Source organism: Homarus americanus, unplaced genomic scaffold (assembly GCF_018991925.1).
Source record: "Homarus americanus isolate GMGI-L3 unplaced genomic scaffold, GMGI_Hamer_2.0 scaffold55195, whole genome shotgun sequence".
NCBI lineage: Eukaryota > Metazoa > Arthropoda > Malacostraca > Decapoda > Nephropidae > Homarus > Homarus americanus.
In genome coordinates, this window is record NW_024722724.1 from 1 (window position 1) to 12772 (window position 12772).

The window sequence follows — 12772 nt, forward strand, 5'->3', positions numbered from 1 at the left end:
GGAAGCGACATAGGTAAGGTTAGGAGTGAGGAACTTTTCAAGAGGTATAGGGAGGCGCTGGGGAAGATTAGAGATAGGGGAGGGATCCCGATAGTATGTGGTGTCTTGCCTAGAAGAGGGGTTGGTCGTGAATGGCTGTCCAGGGCAATTGCTATTAATTGCCGACTGGAAAAACATTGTGCAAACAATCGTTGGGCATTCATTGATAACTGGCAACGATTCTATGGCAACGACTACCTGTACTGTCGCGACGGAGTACACTTGTCTCGTGAGGGGGTAAAGACGTTGTCTGCATCCCTGGAGCGTGAAATTGTCACTCAGAAGGGGGGGTTTCGCCAGTAGAGAGGGGTCGGGGAAAGTGGGAATAAAAAAACAAGCAGGTCCTGGGAAGTAAAATTAGTTGCTCAGGACAAGGGGTAAAACAGGACCAGGGAAGAGTAGGTTTAAATGTATACTATACAAACAGTAGGAGCGTTAGAAATAAAATAGACTTGCTGAGAGCGGTTGTATGTACCGAGAATGTAGACGTCATAGCAATCACCGAAACTTGGATGAATCTGGCGAGCAAAATTTTTTTATCAGAGTACCACATAGAAGGGTACAACCTTTTTCACAAGGACAGGGAAGGTAGGAAGGGGGGAGGGGTCGCACTCTTCGTCAAGGATACATTAAAATGTTGTACTAATAATTCAATAAAGGGTGAAATAGGAACCGAGTCTGTGTGGGTAGAAATCACGGAAGGAAGAGAAAAACTAATTATGGGAGTGATTTACAGGCCCCCAAGTCTTGGCAAAGAAGCAGCTCAGCCCATATGGCAGGAAATGAGTAGGGCAGCAAAATATAACAACCTATGCATTATGGGGGATTTCAACTTCAGAAATATTGACTGGGACAACATTGTAGGCGACTATGAATCTGAAGACTTCCTAGACGCAGTACAGGACAATTTTTTGAAACAACTAATTACAGAACCTACTAGAGGTGACAATATATTAGACCTAGTATTAACAAATAAAGAAAATATTATCAGAGATATCACAGTAGGGGAAGAACTAGGTAACAGTGATCACAGAGAAATCAGGATCACCCTAAATTGGGAAACGAAAAACAATGACAATATGGTCAGAGTCCCAAACTTTCGGTTGGCGGATTATCAGGGGTTAAGAAGCTACCTAGGTGAGGTCACCTGGGAACAGTCACGTCAGTTCCCAGTAGGAAGTGGTGAGGTCATAGATGACACAACAATTGATCATGACTATTATATATTCACCAGTATACTACATAAAGCACAAGAACAAAATATACCATACAGAAAAATTAGGTCAAATAAGAATGAGCCAAGGTGGATGACCAGAAAACTTAAACATGACATAGGAATAAAGAAAGGAATATATAAGAAATTAAAGGGAGGGGAGGAGCAGCTCAGAAACAGGTATAATGAACTATCTAGGAATGTTAAGAAAAATGTAAGGAAAGCAAAGAGAGACTATGAAATCAAAATAGCAAGAGAATCCAAGGCGAATCCCAAGGGATTTTTCCAGGTATATAGGACAAAGGTCAAGGACAAAGTTGGGCCTTTAAAGTCAGGGAGGGGAGAATTGATAAATGGCAGTGAAGACATGAGCAAAGCATTGAACAGCTACTTCTTATCAGTTTTCACAGAAGAAATTTGCGATGAAATTCCGGAGGTGGAACTGATATTTAAGGGAAAGGAAGAAGAGAAATTAAAGAATATCACCATCAGAAAAGAGGATGTTCTTAAGAAGATAAATAAACTAAAGAACACAAAATCCCCAGGGCCGGATGAAATTTTTCCTCGAGTCTTAAAAGAGTGTAGGGAACAGATTAGCGGACCCCTCGTAAATTTATTTACAAAATCATTAGACACTGGAGTTGTGCCAGAGTTGTGGAAACAGGCGAATGTAGTACCCATATTTAAAAAGGGAGACAGAGCATCAGCGTCAAATTACCGGCCGATCAGTTTGACGTCAGTAGTGGGGAAATTTCTTGAATCAATTATAGCAGATAGCATCCGATCGCATCTAGAGAAAAGCAAATTAATCTACGACTCTCAACATGGGTTTACAAAGGGAAAATCTTGTCTAACAAATCTGCTAACGTTTTTTAGGAAAGTCTTCGAGGTAGTAGATAATGACGAAAATTACGATGTTATTTACTTAGACTTTAGCAAAGCATTTGACAGAGTACCGCATCAGAGGCTTCTGAGAAAAATTAAGGCTCATGGTATCGAGGGGAAAGTTTTAAATTGGATAAAATCATGGCTCACCGATAGAACGCAGAGGGTCAGCGTAGATGGTGTTAAATCTGAGTGGGGCCGTGTAACCAGTGGGGTTCCCCAAGGGTCAGTACTAGGCCCACTGTTGTTCATAATGTACATAAACGATTTAGATACTGGGATCAGCAGTGACATAAGCAAGTTTGCGGATGACACCAAAATAGGGCGGCAAATTAATTCAGGGCAGGATGCAAATGCATTACAGGAGGATCTAAATAAACTGCAGGGGTGGTCTGAAAAATGGCAAATGAAATTCAACACCAGCAAGTGCAGCATACTTAATATTGGAAGAACAAATACTTATAATGTATACAGCCTGAACAACATCAACCTAGAGAAGTCGAATTGTGAAAGAGACCTAGGGGTACTTGTAAGCCCGGACCTACGGCCTAGAAAACAGTGCGTTAATGTTCGAAATAAGGCAAACAGAGTATTGGGTTTTATATCTAGAAGTGTAAGTAACAAGAGTGCAGAGGTCTTATTGCAACTATATCTTGCGCTGGTTAGGCCGCACCTCGATTATGCGGTTCAGTTCTGGTGCCCCTATTATAGAATGGATATAAATTCACTAGAGTCGGTGCAGCGAAGAATGACAAAAATGATTCAGGGACTTAGAAACCTTCCATATCAGGATAGTTTAAAGAAACTTAACTTGCATTCCCTAGAAAGACGAAGAGTGCGGGGAGATATGATAGAAGTATTTAAGTGGGTGAAAGGAATCAATAAAGGGGATATAGATAAAGTTCTTATAATATCCGAGCAGGATAGGACTCCGAGCAACGGATTCAAGTTGGATAAGTTTAGGTTTAGGAGGGAGATAGGAAGAAACTGGTTCACAAATAGGGTGGTGGACGAGTGGAACAAGCTTAGCAACTTTGTAGTAAGTGCGGGAACTCTGGAAAGTTTCAAAAGGAGGCTAGATAGATTCATGGATGATAGAGAGTGGTAGTAACTCTCGACAGGAGCTGCCATGCACAGGCCAACCGGCCTATTGCAGACTCCTTATTTTCTTATGTTCTTATGTTCTAACCACGACCAACCACGACCAACCACGACCATGATTATAACAACCACGACTATGATTATAACAACCACGACCATGATTATAACAACCGCGACCATGATTATAACAACCACGACCATGATTATAATAACCACGACTATGATCATAACCACGACAATGATTATAACAACCATGACTATGATTATAACAACCACGACCATGATTATAACAACCGCGACCATGATTATAACAACCACGACCATGATTATAATAACCACGACTATGATCATAACCACGACCATGATTATAACAACCATGACTATGATTATAACAACCACGACCATGATTATAACAACCGCGACCATGATTATAACAACCACGACTATGATAATAATAACCACGACTATGATCATAACCACGACAATGATTATAACAACCATGACTATGATTATAACAACCACGACTATGAGTATAACAACCACGACCATGATTATAACAACTACGACCATGATCATAACTACGACCATGATTATAACAACCACGACCGTGATTATAACAACCACGACTATGATTATAACCATGACTATGATTATAACAACCACGACCATGATTATAACAACCACGACTATGATTATAACCATGACTATGATTATAACAACCACGACCATGATTATAACACCCAAGACCATGATTATAACAACCACGACTATGTTTATAACACCCACGACCATGATTATATAATGAGACATAACTCACAGAGAAGATATTACATATATAAGTAAGAAGTATAGAGAGTAGGAATGTAAAGATAGGAAGGTTGGGTAGCTTGGCCGTCTGTTATTTACTCAGGGTCAATACGGTTATCTTCTTATCTCGTATGTCAATACACATATATTACTTCTTAAAGGGACAGCTTGCTACACCTCTTCGACACAACTATTTATTTATTCACTTAATGACATGGACACATCAATATCATTATTGTATCTGGGTATTAATACGTTAGGTCTAACGTTACTCGACACTGACTCTCGGATACAACATGATTGAATACACTTCCCACAGTAGGTAATTCACCCTAGGGATAGTTCTGACAAGACTCACGTGTACCCTGACGTAGGCACAGTGGGTGCTTGGCTGGGCTGCCGTATGCGATGCTCTCCTTAGCTGGTGACGTCGTGAAGTCTCCCCCCCGACCTGGGGGGGAGGGGACGAGCGTGACTCTGTGCGAGTGACCAGAATGACCACTCAATGACCAACCTCTCTGAATGATAGTCGTGTGAGAATCACGATGAGAATCGGAATCAGAATGATCGTGGACGGGACTGTAGGGCCTTTATATGGGGTCTGCCCAACCTGCTGTTGACCTCTAACCAATTATCACTAAACTGGTTAGATCCGGATAGCTGTGTGCAGGTGTGGTCATGCCCAGGTGTCTTGGTCAGGTGAGTTGTAGGTCAAGCCCCCGCTAATTCAAGTTATTAGCGGCGAGGTCGGGTCCCTTGGGTCTTGAGGTGTGTCCACCTGGAATGTGGTGGTACCACGAGGTCTCTAGCGTACTTGCTGTTATATGTGACGTAATTCTGGGCGGTAAGCTTTGGTCTGACAAACAATCATTACACCTCCCGCCAAGACCAAAGCTTCATCACAGAGACTGATGTCACATAGAGACAGCAACATCACGTGTAGTCCCCCACGAAAGACTAATTAGAAAGGTAGAAGCACATGGCATCAAAGGTAACATCCTTAAATGGATTAGGGCGTGGGTACAGGACAGGAAACAGCGAGTGAGCATTAACGGCACTAAGTCCCATTGGAACAACGTCAGAAGTGGAGTTCCCCAAGGCTCAGTACTTGGACCATTATTATTTATTATATACGTAAACGACATAGATATCGGCATAGACAGCAACATAAGTAAATTTGCTGATGACATTAAAAAAGGACGTGTTATTAAATCTGACGAGGACTCCCCAAAACTACAGGAAGATCTAAACAAATTTTTCGAATGGTCTGAAAAATGGCGGATGAAATTCAAGGTGGACAAATGTAAAGTACTCAGTATAGGAGATGTAAACAGGGAAACCAGATACCAGATGAACAACGATGCCATACGAGAAATCCGACTGCGAGAGAGATTTAGGAGTAATGATAAGTAGGAACCTTAAGCCAAGTAAACAATGTGTTTTTGCTCGTAACAAGGCAAATAAAGTACTTGGGTTCATACAAAGGAGTGTTAGTTATAAGACTAGCGAGGTCATCCTAAAACTGTATCTTGTGCTTGTGAGACCACACCTGGATTACGCAGTTCAGTTCTGGTCACCTTATTACAGAATGGATATAGAATTCTTGGAAAGAATTCAGAGGAGAATGACAAGACTAATCCCGGGCATTAGGAACCTTGAATATAGAGACAGGTTAAAGCATCTTAATTTGCACTCCCTCGAGAGACGTAAAGCGAGGGGCGACCTGATAGAGGTGTATAAGTGGAAGGCAGGGCTAAACAAAGGGGACATTACAAAGGTACTCAAACTATCCAACCAGGAGTGAACTCGTAACAATGGTTTTAAATTAGACAAATTTAGATTTAGGCGTGAAGTAGGTAAACACTGGTTTGGAAACAGAGTAGTGGATGAATGGAACAAGTTACCAAATATCATCATTAACTCGAATACGCTGAATAGCTTCAAACATAGATTGGATGCTTATATGAGCAATAGGGGTTGGGTGTAAACGGGACTGCCCCGTATGGGCCAATAGGCCCACTGCAGTTTCCTCCATTCTTATGTTCTTATGTTCTTATCAAAGATAGTCCCTGGGGCGATAACATAGTCTCACATTTACAAACAACAATCTCATAGGTGTATGTTTTTCTACTGGTGCTAGTTTGATCTGACAAAGCTCACTATACCTCCCGCCAAGATCAAAGCTTCTATGCCAGGAGAAATAGGAAACATAGCAAGTGAACATAGAATGAAAAAAATCCTTCATATCTAGCATTGTATCGAGACAAACTTGCAAATCAAAACAGCAACAGGTGTTACATCTCCTTACCAGCCCATATCTAAATAATAATTCATCTCAGTCAGTAATATGGCTACAACATCGTGTTTCATAGTGCAAAACATTGATCAAATGAACTCATAGAAAAAAGTGAGACTAAAAACAAAACATTCTTTGTAGTAAACATCAACAAAAATCAGAGAAAATACTTCAAAATACACAACAACATCAGTACATTAGTTGGGTCCAGCATGGCTCATGTCTTCCATCCAGCTGGTATCTGAAAAATAGGGAATGCCGGCAGCTCAGCAGCTGTAGTCGGTTGGTCCTTCATCGTCGACTCTCTTCCAATGTCAGCATAGCACATCTTCTGTTTTCTTTCTTCACATAGCACGTTTTCTGTCTTCTTCAATACCGCACCTTGTAGGTCGTTTTTCCACACCTTCTGACTTCTCACTTCCTCCTGGTTTCTATACTATTCCAGACGAGTTTTCTGTCCCATCTGCGTTCTTTCTCTACGTTTAGAGCATCATTTTCAACATCTTCTTGATGAATGTTTTGTTCCATCTTCTTTTTTTCTCAGTTCATCATCATTTTCATCATATTCCAGACGATTTTCTGTTCATCTGCCGTCGGCCCCCTCCGGCCGGGATGAAGGCCGGTCCACTGCTTGGGCTGTCGTCTCCTTAGATGACTCGTAAGGCAGGTTCCGGGGACCAGGGCTCGCCCTCCCTACGTGAGTGTCGGTGAGACCAAAGACCGTCCTGTCTTACACCTTCCACAGTGGTGAATCCCTCCCTGGGTAGGCTCTCCAGGGTTCGTTGTGTGGCGCTGCATTCCACACTCCTTAACTTCCTAAAGTAGAAAAATATAAAATCTTCTTAATCCTAGACCAAGGGAGGACTTGAAAGAAGTGACGTGGTGTGTGGTGGGTTGCGTGCTGCATTCATCACGCTGCTGCTTCTCTGCTCGTATGTACTGTGGTTGACGTCCAGCTGGGCATGGGGTGGTACTGTGTGTGACATTTGACAGAGAAACAATCCTAAAGGGATGATGGATCAGTTGGAAGTGCATTCGCAAAAAAAAGTTTACTTTATACTTCACGTCAATGTTTGGCAACTACGGTTTCCGTCACGACAATGTTCTCATTAGGCTGGTCGGGGAGTGAAACTCTGCGCACTACACTAAACATCATTTATCCCTACGCGTAGCAGCTACATCATAAATCAAACTAGCATAAATATACAATGAGTGAAGCACTGCATTCATCGTAATATTACGTTATATTAACCATCATTACCAACACATAGCTTATGGGGCAAAAGACGGGGGATTAGTGCGGTCACACGCAACGAGGCGGAGCGGGTCAAAAGGAGGTAAGGTCACACGAGGTGGGTGAGGTGGGGCTGAGGCGAGGCGCGGCGGGGAGGAGCTGAGGCGCGGTGTTGGGGTTAAGTGAGGCTGGCCAGGCCAAGCGGGGCGGGGTGGGGCGGGGCGGAGGTGAGGCGTGGCGGGTGAAGTGGGGAGGAGCCGAGGCGTGGTTGATGGGGCCAGGCAGGGGCTGCAGGGGGGGGGGGCAGGGACGGGGCAGGGCAGGGCAGGGACGGAAGGGTAAGGTTGAGGTAAGGATTAGGACAGGGAGGAGGATGTAGGTTAAAAGACATGTTAGGTTAAAACAGTTAGTCCAGACACAGCTTCTGTCACTAAAACACAATGGGTACATTTAACACTGACCAACAATCAAACTGCACTTGGGCTACTAAGAAAGTTCACAGATCGCGGGGGACACTGAGAAATTACTTACAGCACTGAACATATTGCTAGTATAAATTCGCGCATACCCTGACGAGAGACATTTATTTGAACTGCAAAGATAACACACTTGGTCACTTTTCACGCTACTACGCAGGAACTTCTTATTACGCACTTTCGAACAATACTCAAACAACGAGTCAGGTGTTATGGCTAATGAAGGAGGGCGTGGGTTAACGTTATAGTTCGCTGCCACCAATATAATGAGACACAATAAACAGAGAAGAGGAAGAGGATTACATATAAGTAGGAAGTATAGAGAGTAGGAATGTAAAGATAGGAAACTTGGTAGCATGGCCGTCTGTTATTTCCTTAGCGTCAATACACTTATCTTATCTCGTATGTCAATACACGTATATTACGTTCTTAAAGAGACAACTTGTTAAACACCTCTTCGACACAACTATTTATTAATTAACTCAATGACATGGACATATCAATATCACTATTATATCTGGGTATTATCACGTTAGGTCTAACGTTACTTGACACTGACTCTAGGATACAACATGAATGAATACACTTCCCACAATAGGTAATTCACCCTAGGGATAGTTCTGACAAGACTTCACGTGTACCCTATACCCTGACGTAGGCCCAGTGGGTGCTTGGCTGGGCTGCCGTATGCGATGCTCTCCTTTGCTGATGACGTCGTGACGTCTCCCCCCCGACCTGGGGGGGGAGGGAACGAGCGTGACTCTGTGCTAGTGGCCAGAATGGTCTCTCAATGTCCAACCTCTCTGAATGATAGTCGTGTGAGAATCAAGATGAGAATCGGAATCAGAATGATTGTGGACAGGACTGTAGGGCCTTTATATGGGGTCGGCCCAGCCGGCTTCTGACATCTAACCAATTATCACTAAACTGGTTAGATCCGGATAGCTGTGTGCAGGTGTGGTCATGCCCAGGTGTCTTGGTCAGGTGAGTTGTAGGTCAAGCCCCCGCTAATTCACGTCATTAGCGGCGAGGTCGGGTCCCTTGGGTCTTGGGGTGTGTCTACCTGGAGTGTGGTGGTACCACGAGGTCTCTAGAGTACTTGCTGTTATATGTGACGTAATTCTGGGCTGTAAGCTTTGGTCTGACAAACAATCATTACAATTATAACAACCACGACTATGATTATAATAACCACGACTATGCTTATAACAACCATGACTATGATTATAACAACCAGGACCATGATTATCCCATATACTATAAGAATAGAAGTGTGTCTGTGTGTGTTTGTTCTGGGCAGCCGAAATGGTACAATCGTTTTTCATCAAACTTGGTGGAAAAATCGCAAAGAATTCGTAGAGTGGAACAAACCTGGTGCCATGTCGATGGTTTCTTTAGGAAGGCATTAAATAACCATTTTATTTATGCTGGAAAACGATGTCGCTGTACGCTGTCAGCCTTCCAGAGGTTGCGCCCTAGCCAAGCATGAGCGTTCGAAATTTCAACCTTTGGTAAACCGTACCATCGAACTCGCCACAGGGCACGAAGGGCCCACGATCACTTGTAATACACTACTACCCTAATCACAATACACCACTACCCCAACCACACTACACCAACAGCCCACCACAATACACCACTATGCCAACCACACTACACCACAACCCCACCACTATACACCACTATCCCAACCATAATATACCACTACCCCAACCATAATACTCCGCTGGGAAGAGACCGTTACCCTCCCGAGTTTGTTTAAACAAAAGATGGCGGAGGTACAAAGCATCAATCACACAAATTTTATTTTAAAGATAAATAAGGAAATGTTAATTGCATTTAAAATACCTTTATTGTGTATTATAGACCAAAATTCACGAAAAGACCGCACGCTACGCTAAACCAGTGTTGCCCTAGCTAGCCTAATGAATGCAGGGCGGGTTTGCTCACTTAAGACAACTCAAGAGTGGACATAAGTTTCCATGTCCCCAGATTCCAGGGCACTTAAATTGCTTTGTGTAATGTACAGTCAGCCAAAAAAGTCGTGTCTGCATTCCGAACCCCGTAAATATTCGAGCAGGTAGTTCGAAGCAGCAGGGATAGTTTGGGAAGGTTGGTAACTGTGAGTTGGGGTATGGGTTGAAGAGGACCATACGTAAAGGTGCCAATTGTGATATTACACATGATGTAACATCTGTAATATATATTGAAATGCATAGTCAACATAAAACAAGCCTATAACATGTAAGAAGCGTTAGCAGCAATGACAACGTGCTACCCCGCCCCCTGCCTACTGCCCTACCACACTCCCTTCCTCGGGTAGCAGGGAGTGGAGAATCACGTAACTTACATCGGAATGAAAACCAGAGCTCTGTGTTTTTACTGTATGTTTACTCTCCTAACAAAACAGGATATACAGACCATGTCTGGTATTATATGGAGGCATCTGTATTATATATATATATATATATATATATATATATATATATATATATATATATATATATATATATATATATATATATATCACCCACAGGTATGAGCTGAGGCATCGACGAACGCACTCTACAAGCGCACAGAGGCACGTCGACGTATGGACAGCGAAATGTAAGATATGACTCCCTCAACTACCGTAAAATATCGTTTATGTTTGCTGATATTTTGAGTGATGTTCCATGCAAAATGTTAATTAACCTGTTTACTGAAAGTGATATAATGTTATAGAATTGAAAACACAAACACACACACTTATGTATATATATATATATATATATATATATATATATATATATATATATATATATATATATTATTTTTCTTGTCCGATGATGTTCTTATTTATAGCCTACAAGTAATTTTATACACATGTTAATATATCACGAAACTTATTTTATAACGCACATTCTTTCCTCAGATATGGCCACGGGGAGGGCTAACGCACCTGCGGTTTTAGCTGACAGGGGCAGAATAATCGGGCTGTGGCAGGGTGGCATGGCACCTGCCGACGTTGCTGACGCCATGGGTGTGTCTAAGAAAACAGTGCAGAGGTGGATCACTAGGTGGCAGGAGGAGGGTTCTCTGACGACAAGACCAAGGAGTTGCAGACCCAGGGTAACCACACAAGACGAGAATGCCCGTTTGCTGGCTGCAGTAGACAACACACTTAATAAGATAGTAATCGACTTCACCAGAGAACTCATGCTCCCCTGTCATCCTCAAACGAGTAGAAACCGTCTCCACAAGAGCGGTATAAACTGCTACGTTCCAGCAAAAAAACAAAACAAATTAACACAAGCTCATAGGGAGGCTCGGCTTGGATTTACTTTGGAATACCTTGGCGTCGACCCAATGTTATGGCCCAATGTTATATTTACCGATGTGAAGAGCTTCTCATCAGTTAAAGCTGGAGCACGATTCTGTTGGCGACCAGTTAATACACGATGCAAAGATAAGAACATTGACGAGAGAGCTACAAGTGGTCGTGTCACTGTGAATATGTGGGGATCGATGTGGGCATACGACCCAGGGGGCTAGTTGTGTTGGACAGGAGGTTGCGATGACGACCCGGAACCAATTATACTTGTGCACGACAACAGCCCAGTCCATACAAGCAACACTGTCAACTTGTGGCTCGATCAACATCCTATGATTCAACCTATAAACTGACCACCCAAAGGTTGTGACATAAATCCTATAGAAAACCTATGGGCTATCATAACTCGCAACTGGGATGTTGGCGAAGAACGGAGCCGGGAAATTGAAGCGCGACATGCTAATGAAGTGTGGGAACGACTGAGACGCCGCCCTAATATATGCTTCAATCTTGTGGAGTCCATGCCAGAGAGGATTCGTAAGTGCATTAACGCATAAACGCTACAGCTGCATGTTTTCATATCATACATGTAACTTTCGAATGAAAATTATTAGGAATAACATTTTGGGTAATTGGGTTAAGGCCAACATTTATCAACACCTGTCTCTAAATGTCTACATATGTAAGTCTTTCTGTGATGCAACATAATGCATCATCATGTGTTCCATGTAATCCAAATTAATGGAAATATAAATTCATATACGTTGTCACGTCGTATTCATCTTTGATAATGGAAAACTTTGGGAGAAGGAATAACGATGAAACACGTTTCATAACGTGTGTGTGTGTGTGTGTGTGTGTGGAATCTTATGAAACGTCGTGGTTATGATAATATAGAGCGGCATTTGTCAGTAGTGATAACATGTAATATCTCACCTCAGTTTCCTGTCGCCCAATACAGAGAACCGAATGATTATGATGATATGACTATTTGCTGGTGGGTGTATAGCTTGGGTTCATCACCTTGCGTAACACCTGCGGCTATGTTTCCCTCACCTCTTTACCAAAGTTCCACCACTTGTGGGAACAAATGCTCTTCCCGATATTACAGTGACGTCACCTCATGCCCCCATGTAATACGAGACATGGTCTGTATATCCTGTTCTGTTAGGAGAGTAAACATACAGTAAAAACACAGCGCTCTCTGTCTTTCAGGGCCAATTACAAGATCAGCCGTGGTGTTTACCATGATGTAGTACCCCCATGGTTATTGTGCAAGAAGCGTTTTTGGCTAAAAAAAAAATATGTACGATTCGTTATTGGAACGTGGGGAAATTTCGTGGTACTCGTACCCCCGCCCGATGATCACTACGATGGAACTATTTTTGAAACCAAAAGAAAGAAAATT

The 12772-nt window shown here is 42.6% G+C and overlaps 1 protein-coding gene across 1 annotated transcript; it reads left to right on the top strand.

Annotated features, from left to right (window-relative positions):
- Window positions 1–10965: 10965 nt before the first annotated feature.
- LOC121863129 lies at window positions 10966–11901 on the top strand (the record flags this gene model as incomplete). The annotated part of the gene is made up of 2 exons (XM_042361622.1): window positions 10966–11580; window positions 11749–11901. Coding segments are annotated over 2 exons (768 nt in total), but the record flags the coding sequence as incomplete, so codon positions are not given.
- Window positions 11902–12772: the final 871 nt, after the last annotated feature.